General features: G+C 40.3%; 1 protein-coding gene across 1 annotated transcript in view; it reads right to left on the reverse strand.

The window, feature by feature from the left end:
- Positions 1 to 490: 490 nt before the first annotated feature.
- Positions 491 to 23,278, reverse strand: part of MTHFD1L (methylenetetrahydrofolate dehydrogenase (NADP+ dependent) 1 like) — a 139,947-nt gene continuing 117,159 nt past the window's right edge. Inside the window, exon 26 of the mRNA XM_054279702.1 lies at positions 491 to 585. Coding sequence (XP_054135677.1) covers positions 496 to 585 — 90 coding nt within the window. The 3' untranslated portion in view covers positions 491 to 495. The remainder of the gene's footprint in view (positions 586 to 23,278) is intronic.

The following is a 23,278-nucleotide window of genomic DNA, read 5'->3' on the forward strand; positions in this document are numbered from 1 at the left end:
TTATTACCATTTGAGAGAGATGATAACAGCTATGAAAACAAAACATGAACAAACAAAGCAGAGCTCATGAACAAACTGAGAAATATCTTCCTTGATACCTAGGTAATGACAGACACACACTGCCACTTGAGTGCAGTATCAAGGAGTATTTCTTTTGAGGTGAGTAAGATGACATGGTTTCTTCAAGACTGCCTTTTTCCATAGCCAACAGCAGAACAGTTGCAGAGCTGGCTCCTCCTGTGCCAAACTGACAGTGCCAGGAAATCCAAAAGGCACAACAGCAAAGTGCCAGTCACCATTCAGCAAATGAGATACCCATGTGATAAATTACACATTATGAAATACACCCCCAAAGTGTCTGAAATCCATACTGAAACTAGAGCCTAGATAAACTCCTGACAACCTTTCTTACACACATGCTAGGCACAAACATCCTCCCCCAAGCTGGAACAGGAAAATAAAGGCTGTTGACTGACCTGAATTTGGATGTCACTCTCAAAACAATCCTTTCACTTGCTCTGTGATGGGGTCAAGGTCAATGTCATAGAAGCATGGCCTTGTGGGCAGTCCTGGCATGGTGCTCATCTGTGGAAACAATGACATTCAGTTATACTCCTGCACCTGGAAGCAGATAATCAGTCTGCCCTTGCATGTAAATTTTAGATTAAGAGAAAGGTTGGATTGTTCAACACAGGCTCGACCACAGATGCAATCTGTACCACATTTTTTGTTTCTGTTAAAAATGTCAAACTTGGTACCTTTTTGATGAATTTTTAAGTATGAGCTTCTAAAAGACAAGAAAGAGAAAAAATCACAGCAAAGGGCAAAGATGCAATTGTCTGACTTTACCTGGTGATATGAACGTGTTAAACTCAGACCTCTCCCACAGAAAACCAGAATACAGAAGCAGAATTAATCACAACACTTACCTAATGTCAGGAGCAAATTGAAATAGTTCTACTAAACATACAGGAATTACAGCTGAATCCTAATTTAGTAGTTAGAATTAACAGGTTGAGATACTAAGCTAAAGCAACCCAATTATCTCAAACTATGCATAATTAAGATCCTGATCTAGCATAAGACACTAGCATCTGCATACTTTTAAACATGTCAATAGTTTCATGGAATTAAATTACACAGTTAGCTACAGCTCTGCTCAGGTTATTTACACTATTATTTGAAATTGGCATTTTTAGCAGCAATTAAAGGCACATGACTGACATTGAAATCTTGAAGCGCCCCACAACAGTTTAAGTCCCTTTAAATCAGAGGTTCCCCCAGTTCACAACTCCCTGCCTCAGGATTCTTCCCTTCTCCCTTGCAAAGGAGATGTCTGGAGAGCAGGTTTGGCAGAATAATGCTGGTTTTTGATCTGCTTAATTTTCTCCTGTTTCAGTCCCTTAAGCCAGGAAGGGCATCCCTACTCCCAGTGCCCCCACTGGAGTTGTAAAGTCTGTGCCTTAAAACAGGACCAAGTTTGGATCAACTTGGTTAATTTTGGATTCACACCCTGAATATCTCGCTATCTTTCCACTAATTCAAGGAACTCTAAAAACAGCATTTGGGCTTAATGACTCCTTAAACCCTTTTGATATCTTAACCTCATAAGTGGACAAAGTGGAGAACGCCCCTGCTATAATAAACCCTATATTAATGCCTAAATTGATGAACGACCTTACAATCTCTCAAAACAAACCTGGAATTCAACTTTGCTTGACTGTTGGCTGCGAGTCTTTAAGCATTAAAACTTATTTACTAGATTTTGAGGAACAAACTTTTCACCAGGGCAAGTCAGCAGAGTTCATGACAACTGGTGGTTAACCTGACCACAGGAGGTAACCTTAAAACATGGCTGTGTAGAAAAAAAATTATACAGACTTGAGTACCAGAAACACTGCAAACACAATAACCTACACAAAGGGTCAGATTAGGGTATGTCCTCATGAGTGAGCTGAAACAGCTTGCTGGAAGTTTCACCCTGGGAACCCCCTGAATGATTCTGCCTTGGAGCTGGCTCTGGCACTCGTCTTACTGCAACCAACCTTGTTCAACACACGGAACTGATGTCAGTACATGTTTTTGTGGCCAGGGCTGGTTGGCTGATGAAATAAATGTGCTTACCACATGACCAGATCACCTCCAGGCCCCAGGCTGTGCTGGGGGAGCAGCCAGAGTACACTGTGGCCAGCCATCACCTCCCGCTCTCCAGCAGAGAGCCAAAGCCAGGCAACTCCTCCCTCTGTCCTCCCTAATTCCCCAACAAGCACAGCTCAGCTACAGTGTTTGCTCTGGCCAAAGGCAAGCCCTAACAGCATAATTGGCCGCCAAAGAGGAAAAACTTATGACCACCATCCTAGCTGCTCCAGAGTGCCAGACTTGCAGGCCCCCCATGCTCTGGGTCAGACTGTGTTTCATTCTGTCAATCCCAAGGGCTGCATTCTCACTGAGAGGTCAGCATCTCCCTTATGCTTCAGCCTTGCTCCCAACACTCACATAGTGACTTCACCATGGGAATACAAGCAAAATGTAAAACTCCCCAGCACAGTCCCATTTGCTCCAGAGAGGAAATGCTGCTGCCATTTCAGAGGTTAATCCTGTGCTGGGGAGGGGGAAGGGCTCAGTACTGGCACAGCCATCATCTCACTTGAGATCTCACTCAGAGGGAAAACAATGCAACAAGCTCTTCTAGTGGCTCAGTACATTCCCTCTGTTTTTAAATATAGTTCTTCCTGATGTTTTGTTATCGTACGTAGTAGGATTAAAAGACAAAATTGTCAGTTTGTGTTGACCAAACCCTGCCTCTGACTGCATGACATCATTTATTGGCTGACATTACCCTGGCATCTTAGCTAAGTACTAAAACACCTTGCTACTATTCTTTATCCATTGGCCACGGTAGTTGGACTACTACATCATTAGGGTTACTTAATTATTTTCTGACTCAGATTCCTTCCAGTTTCTGAGTTAATGTTTTATAAGGAACTGCCTTAATGAAATTCATCTCGCTGGGAGGGGAATGAACAAATTGCCAAAGACAACTTTCTGGTTACTGTATGTATGGCAGTTCAACATCTGAAAGCAAACTCCCAAATTCCAAGGTGTTTTTTTATTTTTATTTTTACTTTTATTTTTTGTTGGTTTTTTTTAAAACCATAGCTAATTTAGAAGAGTTTTCCTTTTTTTGGGGGAGGGAGGGAGTTTGTGGTTGGGGTGGGTTTTTTTAATTTATTTTTGTTTTCTAAAAGAAATATTAAATACAAGTCCTACACATCTACTTCATACTTAGGACTTGGTTTATTTTTTCTTTCATAGGCACAGTTCTACACCAACATAACTGTACTGTATTAACTAATGAAAAGTTACTACATTTAAACAAATGCAAATATCAAACCAGTTTATTGCTGGTTTGGGAAATACAGCTATTCTCATATTGAAAACTGAAGTCAACAAAAGGGAATAGGTTAATTTGAATTAAAACCACCGCTGCATAAAATAAAGTACAAGGCAAAAAAAAAAAAATCCACCTCCAGAAGGAACACTTTGGAACAAATACTTATGTGAATTACAGACTGAAAATAAACTATGTACTGTCCTTTTTCCCATGGCCCAGACTTTCAAACAGGCAAAGCCATGTAGATTTATGATCATTACTCTCTGCTCTCATTATCTGTACACACAGAGGTAACCTGCAGAAGAATCTATCCCTTTTTCATTGCTTCAAGGTCAGTAGGAGGAGATGGCTGCCTGGCTGAGGAGGGTACTGCTGATTATTCCCTCTGCAGCCCTCCATTTCTCTCCTTCAACCACAAAGGCAGGAAAGAAAAGAGGGCTCAGTCTGCTGCAAGGCTGCAGAGAGGCTTCACCTGACTGGCTTTCCACATGGCTGCAGGCTCAGGATCCTCTTCCCTCTCACCCCTTTCTGTGATGCTGAATGAAGGCATTAATAAGTGAGCTGGTCTTTATTCCAGCAGGCACGATCCAGAGGGATCCCTCTCCCTGACCTCAGTTACCAGAGCCCAGATTTTTGTGCATGGAGAGAGAAAGCCAACCACCCCCTGGCTGTAGCACTTTCTGTACACAGTGCCCAGCTGACTATCTCCACCTCTCTTCCCGAAATAACTAATTACTAAAATTACTTCAGTTTTCAAACTTGAAAAAAGCAGAATGAACAAGGAAAGTGAAAATATGTTTAAAACATAAATCACTTTATTAGCAGCTTGTACAGCATGAGAAAAACCCACAGAAATTTATAGCCATGCAGCACTTGCTTAGCATCTCATAAAATATACATCCTCTATGTATTGCCCAGAGAGCAACAAAACTCTCTCCACTCTATTGCAACAACATTTGGGTTATAGAATGGTAACTATGCAACATTGCACAGCGTGGCTGTGAGAAAAGAATAGGGTAAGAACTGGACAATGACAGCACCTTATCCACTGAAAATCACAAACTGGATTTAGATGGCTGAAATAATCAGTACTTAATTTGGACAAAACTGCTCCTATCACACTTTTCCTGGGAGAAGGAAAATATAAGGCATAAGCTTGGTACCTTAAGGCTTCATGCAATTCATATGAATGTTTCATGCATGGAAAAAAAAAGTTATACAAATAATTTAGGAATTAATAGGAACTAGCTTTCTAGGAGCAGACCATTTTCTCTACAAACTCTGCAAGTGTCCACACATCCATGAGAACGAATCAACTGCAGAAGGATGATGTGGAAAATACAGAGCTATTTGTTACTATGGCTCTCTGTGTTTAGAGCAGTAAGTCTTACAGACAGCTTATCCTAAGGATCATTTACACTCCTGGAAATGCACAGCTGGTGGAAGATAAAATACAATTTTAGTTAAGAATGCCTGAAGACTACTGTTATATTAGGCATTTATGATCCTCCAGAAGTTTACTTACATGACGGAACAAAAATACCATAATGAGCTTCCTTACAAATGGAGAATGCCAGTTATTTTCAAGAAAGCCAAATGAAAATGTCGCTCCACATCCTCTCCACAAATGCATCCAAAGTTACTGGAAGAGTAACTAAGTTTCATTTGAATTACAATTGTGTGTTGCCTTGTAATTTGAGTTGGCCATGAGATCTACACAACAGCTGCACACAGTCAAGCACCAAGGCTCTGCTCACCAGGTTTGTTGTGGTCCCACAAGGAACTCTGCTGCTTAGCTTCCTTTTTTAATCATACCTATATGCCTATCAGTGCTTCACATCCTGCCTTTGAGGTGTATTCATCCATATATGTATCTGTATTTTTTCATTTATCCATATGAAAAGATCCTAGCAGAACTTGAGGTTGCCTTAACAGGGTTAGCTCAATGGCACAATTTGCAAAACAGATGGTCCCAAGGACCACATCCAACTCATGTTCAGTGTCTTTTTCACCTATAAGACAAGAAGTGTCTGTTTTACAGGCATAACATGGTTTCTGTTGAATAGAGAAAGAAAATCAGAGGAATCTGTGCTTACGTAAAGTATGGCAAACAACTCATTAGAAAATACTGAAAAATCAAAAAATAGCTTATAGAGGAAACCTCCCTATTCTGTGGCTTATGGAGTTAACATTGTGTTCAACAAAAAACACAAGTAATTCACATTTTTAATTGTATCCTTTTGTTAATTAAATGAACTGTAACAACTCACAACCATTTCAAACTTGAAATACTGCAGAAAACAGATGCTGTTTCTCAAGAGAATCCAGCATGCACATGACTGCGGATAACTCCTCAATAAAATCTGATGGGATGAATTGCATATCCCACACTCCCTCAGCAAGAAACAATACAAGAGGAAACTCAAGAGATTTATAAATAGTGCTATAAACCTGTATGCATTATGGTCAGTGTGCCAGAACTTGCTGGAATCCTGAGGCACAGCACGAAGGAGCTACGCTTCAGGGTTTCAATAATGTTTCCTAGTGTGAGTTAGAGCCCTGGAAGACAGATCCACCACCAGAAATTTGCTCAACTTCAGTGCATCTGCCAGTCTCAGGGCATGCAAAGGTGAATGGAATAACTTTCTGAAGAAATCCTTCCAGGTCTCCAGTCCTGCCTGCCGTTAGCTGTGCTTTGAGTGCCAATTACTCCCACTGGCATGGGAGTAATGCTGGCCATGCACTGGGAGCTGGCACCAGGGGAACTGCAGTCCATGGAGCAGGAGAGAGAGATGAACAGTCACCTCACTGCACTGCATGGCTGCAGAGGTGTGTGCAGATCTCTTCACTGGATCCCTCACGGTCCCTGCACTCTCCAGTTCAAACTTATACTTGGAAATACTTCATGAGACTATCCAAGCAATGAGGGTCGTGGGTAGGGCTCCAGCACTCTGAACTGTGCAGACACCTCCAGTGAGCACTCACTTATTTCATCTCCAAACTGGACTGTCCTACAGCACACAGAGGCACTCGGTGTGAAAAGGTCACAGAAAAATTAGGCAGCATACAATAAGCATTTCCAGAATCAGCTTGAAGTCTGTTCCACAGAACTGGAAAATTCCTCCAGAGTTCCATCACTTCAAAGGTACCTCAGGTTTTGAATGATGGAAAAAAAAATTGCATGAAATAACAAAAGAGAATAGTTAAGAAAACAGCATTTCCACACCCCCTGCCCCCCAATAACTACAAGAACACCAGAACCAAATGGCCAAAACAAAAAAATGCACAATATTTCTTCTCTCACCCACCCACCACGTATTACAGAGGGGAATGATACCATACCAAAGCCTGAAGTGATACTCAAGTGACCTTTCACCACCTCTTAAAAGCAAACAAACCTCCAAATCTCATATTAGGAAAAGCAGATGCATAGTGGAGGCAAGTTGGTGCTTCCTTCAAAAAATATCAACCTTTACAAACTAATAAATTCAGTTTTGGAAATGGCAATATTTTTAAAAAAAATTACTTTAATAGCTACATAATGTTTAAGAAAATATTATCTAATTGTTTTTCATTGCCTGAAGATAACAAGGATTTCTGAAAGCAGCTAACCAATGATCTTTAGTTACTGTTTAAATAATGGTTTACTTTTAAGTTTTAATGAAAATTTGCCAAACCTGATGATGGCAACAGGAGTTAGGGAGAGCGAAGATCATATTTCCTTCTCAGGAAATCTTTAAGAGGAAAGGATCTTGCTGCAATGTCTAAGAACAACCACAGCAAGAAACTCAACACTTTAGCAGCCTTCAAAATGGTTAAAATAATGTTTGAAAAGATGCTGATGCCACCCTGACATATGCTGTAGTGTTTCTTGCAGTAAATGTCTCTTTTTCACTGGCATGCTGACTGATCTCAGGTGCAGAAGTCCATCTGGCATCAATTACGGTATTATAATTGCCTCTTACTTTGATGTTTTACACATTCTTGGCAATTGTTCGATTTTTGTGAAAGGATTTACAACAACAAAATGTATGGACATTGCTCCTCTGCTCTCAGCATCTGGATGATGTTATAAAAGTACTGAATATTGATTATACAATGTGAATTGGCCTTGCTGCCAGGTGCTCAAGTTAGGCAAAAGCAACTTGTGCCCTGCTACATCCTCTGAAGGATTACCAGGATCCAAAAAATTAGTCATCTTGAATGGAGATTATCTGAACCCAAAAGTGACCTCCTGGGCACCCTAGGGAATAAATAAAATTCACACAATAGTCCACATCTATCCAGTACAACTTTTGGAGAGATCTTTGGGTGCATATCCCAAAGGAAGCAAGGGATTTCTTGGTGAATCAGTCTGGAACTCAAATGCTGCTGTTAGTGATGTGCTGAAGGACCAAAGACCCAGAAAGGACATTTTTCTAGCTGTTAAATAAAATATTTAGGAATAGATGTAATCTGTAACAGAATGAGCAATTTCCCCAATTAAGTAAAATATTTATGACTCACATATATGACTGCAGTTCCTCTTGGCACAGTTCTCTCAACTTATTTTCATCTTACAATTTATAAAACCACACTTGAAGCAGAAGAAAATGGTCCCTGTTATAACAGCACAATGGAAACAATATACTAAATTTTAATTGAAAAATTCACCTCACTGAGGTAGCACATCAGATGGTGTTAGCTGAGTGAACTGTATTCTATACAATCCACACCATGTTTCACAGAGCTTTCTGCCCTACACAGGATAATTGATAAACAAAATACTACAAAAATGAAAGCTACAAAACCCAACTTAACCAAACAACCCCTCAGAAAAAAAAAGCCATTCATGAAGGAAATGAAGGGAGTGAGAAAAAAAGGAGACTACAAATTCCAGGTGACTTGTTCCAAAACACTTCCTTCGTCCCAGCCCACTCAAATCCATTTCCAGAAGTAATTGCTCCCTTGACCAAAGCCTGCATCCTGATTTTCCTTTCCCCCTTGGGCTTTAGACAGAATCCCTGGCAGAGGACTCTTGCTCACTGCCTCCTGTACAAAATCACCTCCTCATCCAGGAGAAATCCTTCCCTGCAGCTCAATCCTGATGTCAGATGCTCCCAAGGCTGTTCCCATTCTTGAAAAGTGTCCAATATATCAGTGCTGGAAGTGGGCCTCTGAAGGAATAAATCTAGAGGATAAAGGCATTTTTCTCAAGTGCTTTAAATAATATTAAGTATTAAATTTAAAGCACCTGATGTTCACGGGTAAATAATTCTCCTGCTTTGTTCAGAGTTCGGGTCTCCTGGTAAAGAGGAGGTCTCCAAACTTTGCCAGCAGCTCCATTTCTGCTGAAAACAGAGCAAATTTTGTGGTATTTGGAGGGAAGAGATCTTGGGTGACCCATCTCAGCTGCCTTGTATGTGCTCAGGGACTGGGCACCCTTCCTTTCCTCTGAAACCTGTTTATTTTGTACCAAGGGTTTCTTTGGAAGTGCTGTTCTGCAAACTCCGGGAGCAAGTCACACTTTGTGCTGCTGATCATCACTATGACATTTTGGTTAAAATCTTCTGAGAAAACCTCAATTACAGCCCAGAAACTGGAGATGGTGGCAGCAGTAGATTATGTGAAGCAAATGTGTGTGCTCAACACGCAACAAACTTTAGCCTTCTCAGCACACCATACTAGAAGAGCACGAGGAACATCATGCAGTCATTTCATGGCAAATTACAATATGGAAAAACCAAAAAAGATTATATAACTGTGATGAATAAAAGCACATTAAACTACTGCCATACTAGCCCTTTTGGTTACAATTAACTGGACCCACTGATTCCTGAGTAAGTAAAGTATCCTAGGAAATACCATCTCAGGCAAAGATAATGTGCATGCGTGTGTGCATATGTGTGCATATATACATGGGAAAAACTGCTTCTAAAGATCATAGTGGTATATAAGAAACTCCTTAAAATCAATTCTTTTTAACTGTTAAATTGCCAAACTGGCTTGGTCTCATTACTGGATTTAAACTAAGTGCCAGTGATGACCTTTGTGGTACCAAAGGGTATTAGATTTTTGGAAACCACCTCAAAACAACAGAGGTGGAAAAAGGTGGTAGAGGAGGTGACTATACTTTGCTGGTCCCAGCTAGGTAGACACAATCTAGTTTTCAGGACTGGGAAACAATAAAAGCTAGCATGTACACTTCACAGATGCAGTTCTGCTTTCTGGTCTGTAGGTATCATGGGAAGAGTCAGAAAGGAGAGCCTGGGAAGCTTGCCTCCAAAGAATAACAAGCGTGATGGGCACCAACAGCATCAGTCACTATCACTGGACTATCATTATGAACCAACCTTGACTTGTGAACATCTCTAACCTCATTAGTTCAAGTTTCTATATCTACTCTCTCAAGTCACTTGTTGTTTGGATAAACAACCTAAATTATTTGCTCTTTACAAATTAAACTTAACACATGCTATTTCATGACAGACTGAAGCAAACAAGAAATAGACAATGACAAAGAAGCACTGGATGTGGCTTTCTAACCCTACACAGCTTTGCTCTCCAGACAAACTATTGTTTTGATAGGCTTGGTCCATGCATTCCATCTTAGGAAAGATTCCACTGAGGAATTAAAAAGCTTTTCCTTTCTATTTGTTCCTAACCCAGAAGATCAGAATGGATCCAGCTTGGATGGATACAAGGATGCCAAATTGTTAAACTGTCTACATAAATCAGATAGTCTGAGTCACAATTCCATTGCAGACCTCTGGCACTACACACTATTTAATATAGTGTGTCCTCTAGAATCACGCCAGAATGTACTACAGTCCCCTTTGACAAGGAACAAAATAAAAAAAATAAGGATGTCACTTAGATCAGCAATTTTCCTCCTCTAGTCTATCAAACCACTATTTTAAGAAGTCTTCACAAGGCTGCTGAGAAAAGCAAGCCTTGAATAACCTATGCTAGAGCTCACACTTCTCCTGGAAAATGAAGGAACACAGAAATACTTTGAAAAAGGCTGAAAGTTACTGACTTGTTATGAACTCAAGTGCTCAGAAGAGCCAGCTCTTTTGTAAGCCATCTTAACAGCACTAATAGCTGTAAGGAGAAAGGAAAAAATTCTACCCATGAATGTGGGACTTAACTTTCTTACAGCAGTATTGATTTTCAGAGTTTCTCTAAGAAGATACTAAACCTCTAATTTCTGCTCACTTTCTGTTAACCATGAGTTAACAAGCTGTCAAGACATTTAATTGTCAAAGGAAATAAAATTTTGTTAACTGATGGAGAGAACAATCTTTATCCTACAAACATGTATCCTTACATAATATAATAATTTTTATATTTTTTATTTATAAATATAATTCTCCTCAAAGTACTTACACATATGAATGAAGTACTTCAAGTACATCTGGGAAATAAATAAAATAAGATCACGAGTTTAAATTGTTAGCTAGGAAGCAGAGAAGGTTAAATGATTTGCCAAAAGGAGCTGAGGTGCTGCCAGGATAATGGAACTTGAAATTGGTAACTGATTCTTATCTTAGTCTCATATAAGTGAAATTCAAAAATAACACTGCAATGCAACATCTTCTTCTATTACATAATGAATGCTGTATCAGCATTTTTATACAACTTTCTCAATTTCTCACAATATGTTCTCTATGAACTTGCAGCAAGTCGCTTCCCTAACCACGGTTTCAGCAATAAAACAAGGGATAACAATATATTCACAAAAGCAACAAAAATGTTGCTAAACCATCTAATTAAAACCAACTCTATTTGGAAACACATTTTTTCAGTCTGAAAAGCAAACCAACCCCCAAACAGATGTTTTGTGGGTAGTATTTTTCCCAAATGAAGTATATGAAAGGACAAAAAAGAAAAGGGAAGGTAATGAATTTCTGCATCCCAACACAAGTTAGCACAATAGTTTTTTTATTCTGACAAACATCTCGTACAGTCTATGGGAACTTCCTTCCAAGCACTAGAAAAACTGTAAAAGTGTCACCATTGTGGAAAGGTTTTTGTGCACGTACAGAGTAAATTCTAAAAAGACTAAAAGCAAAAAAATTGTAACACAGAAACCAAAAACCAGTTAAAATATAATCCCTTCAATGCCAAAGTGAACAAACTAGCAGGTAAAGCCATAAGCTTTATTTACTCTTATGGTATATCCTCCCAACTCTTCCTAATCAAAACAAGCCCAGTCTGTAATGAACTTTCATTTTTGGCAAAGAAATCATTTACAACTCCACTGCTCAGCCAAGGCATAAAGAACACAACCCATAACACAGCCACTAATGCCCAGCCTTCCTCCTTCCCTCCTGGCAACCCCATGAACACAGATCCCCCCAGGACGGCACACCAGACTCACCTGCAGAGCTGCAGTGCCCCAGCAGTGTGTTCCTACCCACCTGCCTGGGCACTTGCCTTGAGCAGAGGCTGCTGGTGAGCAGGAGCGCTCTCCCTTGAATGCAGCTGCAATCTCATCAGCAGCATCCCCTCCAGCAACTGGAATTCATGCAGTCATTCTCATTTGAAAATTGCTTGTTGTTTATTTGTAGGAAAACGCTGCTTTATCTTTGCTTCCACATTGCATTTCTCAGACTGTGAGAATAAATACTGACAGTAAAGCTATTTTCAAGTTGATTTTATTTCTGTGAGTTATCAAGAAAGTAAGCTTTTTTCTTTTTTCCATAGAAAATTAAAGAGACAAAGAGCTTCACAAACTCAGAGGGAGCTTATCTGTGCTGTCACAAGCATTCCTTGATCCCATTCTGGACAGATTACCTGCAGAGCGCTTATTTTCCGTGTCTACTTTCTGCATCACATCTTTTCCACAGGTGCCAAGTACAATGGCATTGATGTTCTTTCCTACAGTCTGGAGCAGAGCTCTGCAGTCAGCATGGCTCATTCAGGGTTTCAGACACAAAGCAAATCTGACACACGCAGTGCCAGCAGTGTGTTGTTTCTCTCTGGTGCATACAGAAAAGGCTTTGCTCTGCTCCCTGTGCACCACCGCATGTTCCCTCTCCATTTTCCTGCTGCTTGGCCTCAACTGTGCCTGACCCTGCAGGATAGTGCAGAGCACGTGCCTGGCCACAGCTGAAACGCAGGAATGACAAAGAGCTGTCAAAGCTAGAAGGAGGGGAGTCTAAATCCACTTTGCTTTATTTGTTTGTGAACATCACCTTCCCATTCGATTCAGCATAGTAACAAAAGCTCCCGGAGCCTTGCTGCCTACAGGCACGGAGCAGCAGGGCGCTGTGCAGGCTCAGAAAGCTGCGCCATGATCAGTGATCTGTGCGGGCTCAGAAAGCTGCACAGTGATCAGTGATCTGTGCAGGCTCAGAAAGCTGTGCAGTGATCAGTGATCTGTGCGGGCTCAGAAAGCTGCGCCGTGATCAGTGATCTGTGCGGGCTCAGAAAGCTGCACAGTGATCAGTGATCTGTGCGGGCTCAGAAAGCTGCGCCGTGATCAGTGATCTGTGCGGGCTCAGAAAGCTGTGCAGTGATCAGTGATCTGTGCGGGCTCAGAAAGCTGTGCAGTGACCAATGGCTGCAGGAGCTGCACACCTCAGAGCAGCCAGAAGACAGGCAGGGAGCGTGTCCCTCCCATGGCACAGCAAATGCTCCTGTCCCGGGGGTGTCCTGTGCAAGGGCTGGTGCCAGATGCTGCACGGAGAAAAGCTGAAACTATGGAGGTTGACAAAGCAATCTCTGTCCACCTGGGAGCTGATAGATGAAGACCAACTGAATCCCTGAACACTGTGCTTAGCATTTTTTCCAAATTACTTACTTGTTCTAATTACAACCCTGTATATTGTTGATGGCTATAACCTCTCAGAAGTCCTGTTAAATTCTTGGACTCGATGGCTTTCCTGTGTTAATGACTTCCACATTTTAGTCACATGTGAGAAAGTATTTCCTTCTTTTATAGAAGTATTAATATAAATGCCTGGCAGCATCCCTTCACCGACTGAAAATATTTTTAAAGAAAAACTAGTTTCCAGGTGCTATGGAGACAGCTTCAGATAATCTTTAAATTATGTATAACACCACAGGGACACAATACAGGTATAAATACAAGTCTGTGAAATTCACAAGACTTTGGATTTACAAATACAAATTCTATATGAACATGACAACTTAAAAATTCTTGGCTTTCTCAGTACTTCAAATATTAGAAACATGGTAACATGTCAAGTGTCTTAAAACTGTTTATGTGAAGAATGAACCAAAAAGTTTTCATTTAATGGAGAGAAAGAAAGTGGTCAAGTTGCTAAAGAATATGAACCTTTTGCCAAATTGATTCAGGGATAACAGCAGAGCTCTGATAACATCAATCAGCTCTAAACACACATTTTAAGTCAGCAAGTATGCAAAATACTACACGTCATACTGTGTGCAAGCTGATATTTAAAACCCAGTTCAGTATTTTGTTTTCAGAAGGGAATGGCCACATATTAATGTGCAGCTGGACGACAGTCTCTGTAATATTCTACCTTTCAAGATTACTGTCTAGATAGTCACCCACCAATTCAAATTTTAGCTGAAAAAGGTACTTTACATGAATTTCAATTTTTGTGGGATCCAGATTATAATGTAGAAGGAACCAGGGTTATGTATGCCTAACATATGCGATGACCTTCACAACTGAAAAGTTTCTCTTTCTTGTGAACAGGGTTGCATTGCTCCTTCAGTAATAACTTTTGAGTTTTAACAAGCCAGCTGAAGTGGCTGCAATGTCACACAAATAAGGATCTTTACTTTTTTGTGGACCTGCTGGGATTACTGGGGAAGGTGATGAAAAGCCTGGCAGACACTGAAAAAGCCAGCACAGGCCAGAAAGTAATTTCTGGGAGCAGATGTTTGTTCTAAGTGCATTTACAGATGGATGCCATACAAGGGGAAACTGGCATTTAACAGGTCCTGCACTCATCCATTTCACTGTCATTGAGGCTACTATTAAAAATATATATAAATAAAGAAGATTCAGTGAGAGAGAAGGGAAAACGATGACATATCCAGGGCACAACTCCAAGTAACGCAGGAGATGGTCTGTGACGTCCTTATTACTCATTTCCTCTCATAAGATTTTGACCTTTGCCTACCTCATCCTGATGTTTAAAGCTGATGGTCTCTTTGCTAGTGAAAACCCCTTAGAAAGAAACCGAGAGGCAGCCCTTGCCACTGCTGCTCCTTCAGAGAGGGCTGAGGCAGGCAGGGCTGGGAGCCTGGGCTCCTCCCCAAGGCAGCTGCGATTTACAGCTTGCAGAGCACAGGCTCCTACACCCACACTGCTGCCAAGAGGGACACATCTGCAGCCTGATGGACCACTCCCCACATCACCAAAGGACTGCAGCAGCTTTAGGACTGACTGAAGGACAAGGACAGTGGCACTTGGAGCTGAGACAGACACTCCTGCTATCCCTCCCTTAGCTCTTGTTACTGAAATAGCTCGGCCACTTCTCAACCCGGTTTCTGGACAACAACTTTTTTTTTTTAGAGTGATATAAAGCAAAGTGAAAATACCAGAGGCTTACCTACAAAACACTAAATACAGCAAACTGTAACCACTGTGGAGATGATTCACAAATAAATCAGATGTTCATATACTCAGGGCATTGCCACCCCTCGGAGAGGCAGGGGCTGCTGACACAGCTCCAGCAATATGATTTTCATTTGTAGGCACATGTCTGTCAGAACCCTAAACCTCATACTGCATTAGCTTTGTGATTTATATTATGGGGTCTGGAAATAATCAAAGGGCAGTCAGTTGTCTTGAATTTGATAATATGTAAGATTTTTTCTTACTCAAGTGTCAAAAAATATTAACATAACTTGTACTTTATGGAGGGGAAAGATTCCAAAACCAGGCAGTGTTCCATGTACCTGCAGTGATAAGTAGAAGAATGGTTAGCTATAATATAGACCCACAAAAAACTAAAACTCCCTTGTAAGTTTCTTTTCCATCTGGGAGAATACTGCAATTCTCCATGAAAAATGCCAGCAGCAAACTGTCATGCTGAATTTTCCCCTACAGTATGTATTTGATTCTGAATCAATCCCACAGAGAACAGCAGACAACATCAAAACAGAAGTCTTTAACTGCCCCATAAAATGAAGATTACTTTAGACCCCTAAAAATGAACTTTTATGAGTATATCCCTGGAAGATGAAACCACTAGACATTACACTGCAGTTATCTGGGATTCATCTCATATACTACTATTTTTTTTAAGCTTTACTGGAAGTCATACTGAAAGGCCTACAAGAAGGCACATTTTTGGATTATCATGGCTTTTTTGTGTCTGGGAAACAGACTTTAGAACATATCTTTAATGAAATGGTCCGTTTGGTCTAAACAATCCAAGGAAAGAAAAAAGTTGCTTTCCCTTTAGAAAATGTGATTTTAAATGTTTTCCAGTTGCAATAGTAAACATAGGCTGAGCTAACATTTCAGAGCGGATTCAGTTTACCTAGAAAAAAGCACTTCTGTCCTGGAATAAAAATGCTTGCAGCCATTCTGTTTAAATTTTGAAGGTACCCCATTCCAGCTTGACCCGTGCATGTGTGTGGTAGGTGTCTGTGTCTATATTCACCAGATCTCCATCATAGTCCTCCTGACTGGGGAGTAAAGCAAGTCTCCCAGTTGTGCCTATTTTGTAAAGTCCATGTAAGCAATTAGGAAATGGCATTTAAATAATTTGAAATGATTGCTGACATTTCCTTCAGAAAAAGGTGAAAGAATCTGTTCTTACTATAGACTCTGCAGCAGCACATTTATCAGCAATATCAGGAAGTGTGGTCACTGACTGACACAGCTTGCTCACCTACCAGGCTTCTCATGGCAGATGGACTTTCTACATTCAAATTGGGATAATCTGCTGAATAAGCCAAGGGATGGGAGCTCTGGAAGACAGGCCACATTCACTAAAATATATTTGTTTAATGGAATTATATCAGTGTATCCTACCAGCAAGTTATCCTAAAACAAATTCAAAAGGGCTCTGAAGTGGAACTCGGAAATACCAAGAACTCTCCAGCTCAGTGGAAACAGCTATGGGACTTGATGATCCGTATGCAACATGAGCATTTTGTGTTACTGAACAACCGGAGCTATAAGAAAACTTTATTTGTTTGTGGTCTCCACTTTTTTATGCCCACCTTTTAGGAATTTGTGAGTTGTAATGCCATCTTGGCTCTTTTTCCTGAAAGAGCCTTCTCCCTCTCTCTCTTCCAGAGCACAGGCATTAGGATAATTTTTATTTTATTTTTGATTGAGTGTCTGGGAGAGGGAAGAGGAGCCACTGTACTTTGGAGGCACTCATGATTTCATGTGTCTGACTTTTTTTTTTCTCTTTTCTACTGGCTTTGACCACTTGAATAAGTTTCAGTATTGCTCTGAGTATCTTTCTCACTCTTACACATAATCCTTTACAGATTACATGTCTTGTTCAAGAGCACAGGGAATATTTGAAACAATACATCTATTTGTATAGCTCTGCCAGACATTCTTCCTATGCTCTTCCTGTGCTGTGTTTGTAATTTTATCTGTCTTTCAAAAATTCAATTAAGGCACCGTTAATAAAAATTAATTAAATTAGTCCTCTGACAATACAGAGCAGCACCACATAGATGACATATTGCCAGTTCATGATGGTGCAATGAGAAGGAAGCAGCAAAGTACCAGTAAGTCTCCTGCATCCTTCAAAATACCGAGGAAGGATGCTCTGAAGTGGCTTGGTAGAAAGGATGCCATGTGATACAGAATGCAAAACAGCTGCTGCTTTCTATAAGGCACAAGGGAAGCTAAAAATAAAGCAAGCAGAAAGGTAAAATGGATGAATCCTGGATGCCTTCTCCTTATTCCTAATGAAAATAATTCACATCATTTTTTTGAGAAACAAGGGTGTAAAATATACAGAGGAGGGTTAAGAAAACTATGGATGAAAACAGCTAAAGGAGGATCCAAATAATTAATAAACAAGCAAATAAATAAATAAATAAATACATCTGCAACATCACACAAATAATTCTCTAACTGTGCAAAGTGTTTTATTTTCCAGCAAAGATGCAAAAATCCTAAAATGCATTACACTGTGGATCGATACAACTTTTGTATTTGATTCTATTCCAGCATGGATCCAATATAATGGGGTGGGGAAAAGAGATGAAAGGAGGAGGAAGGATGAAAGATACTCTTATCTGTGAAGGGTATCTGGAAGGGAGCCACTGTGAAGGATAAATAACTTATTTGCCAATCAAAATGAATGTGAGGACACACAGAGGAATTTTATCCCATGAATACTTATCAGTTGCTTCTGACTGCGGTCAAAGCATACAGATTCTTGACAATGTAACCTACTTGTGAACATTTCTGAAATTTGGACTTGATTTCTCCTGAATATGCAAATCCAGAAGTGGAAGCATCCTTAATTGCATACTACAACTAAAGGTGTGTAGTGTGCAGGTAGGAGGGGGTGCCCATATCTGTGTTCCCACTATTCTGAATGCCTGTGAAGGAAAAGTTTTCTTGTCAAAAGGAAAATAATGGTTTTGCTGTTTTTATTTAATATTTTCTGTTAAGTTTTCCTGTCATGTTTACATGAGCCTTCAGTTTATGATTTTAATTTATATGAAACTTCTACTTTGTTTCTTTCTTTTTGAAACCAGCACCTCAAAAATGATGAGTGACAGGCTGAATTGACAGGGTGACCAGGTTGAAATGCTCCCACCATTCCTGGCCTGCTGCACCTGCGGTTCACAGCACATTAGTCACAATGTGTGCTGCAGAGCCCATGCATGCCCCACCTCCAGGTTCCAGCACTACTAATTGAATTTGGGGATGCAGCCAAACAGCTTAAACCTTTCCCTTTCATATACAATGCAGCACTTTGTCTTGGACAGGAACCTTGGGTGAGCCTGCTCAGGCGCTCTGCAGAGCAGTACACAGGGAACGGCGCATGGGCTGAGAGTGCCCAGCCTGCCTTCCTGACACTCACAGCAGCCCTGCTTCAGCAGCCACATTTCCCTTTATGGCAGGGCCTTCCAGAGCATCCAGCTGCAGAAATGTAACCTGTCTGTGAGGCAGGGCTGTGTCCAACAGGGCCTTGCAGGGAAGCTGATCCACCCCTCTGGCACTTGTCCTCCCAAGTGATGAAAACAACTTTATTTTAGAGTCCAATGAAAAACAATAAATTTTGACACTTCCATGCCACTCTTCATATGGTCTATACAAAAAAGAGGACATTAATATGGAATATAAATGTGCCAAACCAATTAGAGTTGATCATGCACATCAGACAAGCACCTTTCAGCATTACCTGCCTCCTGGATTGTCAGCCAGACATGTTTCTGCTTAGTTCGAGAACAGGACTGTGCCCAGCACAGCAGCCATTCACAGCTAACCCAAGGGATGTAAACAAGGAAGAAACGCTGTGCTTTGAGCTACTCCTCTTAAAATGCTTCAGAGCAAAAGGAATACAAATTTGGGGTTGAGTAGTGAAGGGGGACTGAAAATCTCAGAATTCGGTATTTCAAGAAAATAATAATGAAATAGTGCATTTAAACACAGTCCAGTAGAGTTATGTTGAAAGAAATCAATTAACCTTCTTTCAAGTATCATAAGATCTAAGGACTCATTAAATCAATTAATAATATGATACTTCATGCTAGTTCATCAGGTGCTATTAGTAGCACACTGTGTTGTACCAAAGTTCCTTTCCCACTTCACCACAGACCAGAACTGAGTATCAACATTTTTGTCATTTGGGTTAAAAACAGGATTATATAAAGTTGTAGCCTAATGTTACTAACACTTACTAAAAGTTATGGACAGCAGTAACTAAAAAAATAATTATGGAACCACTATAAGCAAAGGAATTGTTACTAAAACAACTAAAGCACTTATTTTACAGCTGCTTTTTCTCTGATCCACTTTGGGTGTAAATGGATAATTTCATCTGACTTCTAGTCACACAGTTGCAGCTTGTTGGTTTACTGTGGGTAACCAGCAATAAATTTATATGATCAAACCCACTGAGACACAACTGAGATAATTTTGATCACGATGAAGGAAAACAGCTAACACAAATTTTATAGCTTTCAATAATCCTCTGTGCTTCACAGACCAGTCATATGAAACTAATAACTGATGATGAAACTTTTTATTGCGGAAAATCCTTGCCAAAGTGAAGGAAGATCTACTAATTCAGGAAACAATCACAGGGGGGAAACCCTCCACTAAAAGCATATTACACCTGAGACTGAAAATAAATGGACTTCATAGCATGATGTGAAAGTCAAAAAACCATTCAGCAGACAGAAGGTGTGAGTTGCCTTCCCAGCAGCACAGGGAGCGTTCCCCAAAACAAGGAGGAGGGCTTGTCCCTGGCTGTATGCTGGTCCAGAACTGCCACTGCCCTCCTCCCTGCTTCTTCACTGTACCCACGCCGACAACACTCAGCTCAACATAACATAAAGGTGGCAAAGAAAACCCACAATATCTTTGGGAGCAAAAACTAGTGTGTGTGTATATATATATATATGTATATATATATATATACATACATATATATACCTACATATATATATGTGTGTGTGTATACATATGCGTGTATATATATGTGTGTGTGTGTGTGTGTGTATATATATATATATATATATATATATATATATATATATATGTAGATGAACATGCCATTGAGCCAGAGGGTGTTCAATGGGCACAGTGCCCTGCTCATGGCCATCCTACCAAATTTGGAACCACAGGCAATCCTTTCCATGCCTGCTGTGCCATCCATTACCACAGATCTCCATGCTGCACTGCAGAGCATGCCATGGGCTCCTCCCACTCCACAGCCTAGTAAAGTACCATCTTCAACGCTTCTCAAAAGCATCAAAAAGTTAATCGAAGGAAAGAGTTAAAAAAGCCTAAACACAGAGCTTTGGAGAAGTTTGTGCTCTAGTGATAAGATTTTGGCCACCTCCTTTAAAACCATTGATGTCTCTCACACGGAGTTACCATGATACCAATTTAACGTAATTTTTGTTCAATTCTGCACGCCAAAATCAATATCATAGCAGTGCCTATAATTCTCTTTCTCACATCAATATACTTGCAGTCTCACTCCAAATAAGAAACCAAAGTAAAAACTGTTTCATTGCCAAATTGGAAGGACACTAGTAAACAAATTCTTGAAACTATCACCTTAAAAACAGACTTTCAAAAGCCTTAGAAGCTTTGGGTCAGTGACTAGACTACAGATGCTAATCCAAAATTTGAGTCAGCTTCTGAAACAACCAACAAATGTCTGTGCCTATCAGACTTGCAGGACCACACTCCTTCTTCCCCTGTTCTCCCCATAAAGGCACATATGCCTGCCCACTTTCATGTCTAATACCTTGGCCCCATTCCCAGAGCAGTGTGTGATATCCTCCTTCCACTCTTTAAAGATGTGACACAGAATCCAGCTGCAGCCACACTGAGATTTGGATGCAAATACCATGTGCAGCATATCAGTTGCTGGAACTTTCAGTCTGACATACAAAGCAATGAGTTATGATAGCTAAATAAATAAAAGATTACACAATAGTAAAACCAACCTACTTCCTTACAGGATTGTGCAAGCTTCAAATGAATGCTGCAAAGTACTTTGTAAAGAAGAATCATTGTAGGAGTCATAAAGAAAGAAAATGCATGGGAATTGTGATGATAGGACCAAGTCCTTTTTCACACTGGCCACAGTTTTAAGAATTAAGAAACAGAAAGGTGCATTCCAGGAATAAAATTCCAGTGTTCAGCAAGAAGAAGATTTTCCAAGCTTTGTGACATTCAGATACTGAGCTACCCCTAAAAACAACATGAATTTTATAGTCATTAATTCGTACCTAGCTTTGTAACACATTATTCCATTTATGCTGCTTATTACAAGAATCATTTCACCTGTATGCTACCAAATCAAATTTCAGTAATACCTACTTCAATTTCATTAGACTTTGAGGGGCTGTGAAAAATATTTTAGCTGGGAAGAAGCCAGAGGGAATCTTGCTACCTCACAATGGTAGCAATATCCCCAAACAAGACGCCAAAAGATTTGCTTCTTAACTGTGCTATGCACTTCCTTTGACTGGCAGCCATCTCCTTCCCATCCCATTTCAGCCCATCCCAAGAGAAAAATTTATACTTTTCCTGAACCAGTTGTCCCATGACACTCATTGGAGGTTCAGCAGCAGCAGTATGTGCACAGCTGTAAAACATCTGGCACACAGGTGTATGAAATGGCATTTGCTTGCTGTCTGGCTAGTCACATTCTTTGGAAAGATAACAAACAGTTATTGTGCAAAAAGACAGAGAATACTGCTGTGCTCACTATTGTAAGTTGCATTTATCTTCAATGGTGTAATCTCCAGGGCAAGGAGGAAGAATAAATGTTAAGAAAGAGAAATTTTATGGAAGTCAAGCACGGTCCTTCAAGTAGGTACTGATAATCCAGCTTGGATCCAGGTTTATTTCCAAGGAGCAAGTGAGTGGGCCTGGAAGGCACACTAAATAAATCCTCTGACACTGTCTGAAATGGAATGGGAGCAAATGCTTTCCTTTGGCAGCTTGAACTTACAAGTTAATGCCAGCAACATAACAAACATTAATCTTAAATACAGCACCAACGACAGATTAAACACAAACCTCTACATAAGAAGTAAGCCTGCATGAAAGCAAATTTGATATACGAAAGGCAGCTTGCATAGAGCAAAGAAGAAAATGCATTGCTTTCAGCATCAGACATTAGATATTTGGAAAAAAATACATTAAAAAATGCAATCAATGTCACATTTGCCAAAGGTGTTGACTGGACAAAATTGCTAACTCCAGAGTTCTACTTAAAATAGTACAAGACAGACCTACATGGCAAAACTGAGGAGGTAACTCATGCCCAATGCCCACCATGAGCACACAGGCACATGTGTGAGCTTTAACACAACAGGTCCAACGCTAGCAATGCAGATTTTAGCAAGGACTGATTAAACCACAGTGAGAATCCCTCAGCAGCTCGCACTACAAGTGGAAGCTGCATCTTGCACCACTTGGGTATGCCTTTGCTTACTCACAGTACAAACATCTTCGATTACTCCTCATGTACCAGCAATGGACATAACAGTGGCTCGTGTTGTGGGCAAATGGAAGCAGCACCTGTTACATACTTCTTCATTCCCCAGTAACTCATAAAGAAACTCAACTCTGCTGGCACTAGGGCTCTTCCTACCTTCTGAACCAAGTTTTCAAACAGCAGTCCAAGGAACAGATTCTCTGATTTACACTCCATTAAATATAAATCACCAGGTCTATATGAGATGGCAACATCATGATTCAGCTTGTGAACTCAACATCCTTACCACTGCAGAACTCTCAATTTTCCTCTGCTCTTATCCTTTTTCTATTAAGAGTAGAATATTCTTAATATTCTACATATTCTACATGTAGCAATGCAACACCAAACTCTCAATGTGGGTAATGCACACAGGAAAAAACAACTGTGTAATCCAATTAAATTATCCAAGCAATGCTGAAACCACAAAACACTGTTTTTTTCCATGCACTGTCATACCCAAGAAAATGTTTGCTTTTTCTTTCTATGTTAACTTTCTTCAGAAGGTTTTCTCCACAAAAGAAAAAGCTCATCACGTCTCTCAAAAGCCTACAGTTACTGAAATGAAATGAAACAAGAATGATTAGATGGATAGTCATGAAGACAGGAAACATGAGACAGGCATTTGAGAAGAAAGGGCAAGTCTTTACTATAAATCAAAGCTTTCCAAATGTTTCCAGCACCAAAATGGATTGGCAGCATGAGGTGATAGGTGCTTTGGCAGAGATAAAACTGACAATGTGAA

The sequence above is a fragment of the Melozone crissalis genome, unplaced genomic scaffold (genome assembly GCF_028551555.1).
Source record: "Melozone crissalis strain CALT ecotype California unplaced genomic scaffold, PUWL_Pcris_2 ptg000027l_1, whole genome shotgun sequence".
NCBI lineage: Eukaryota > Metazoa > Chordata > Aves > Passeriformes > Passerellidae > Melozone > Melozone crissalis.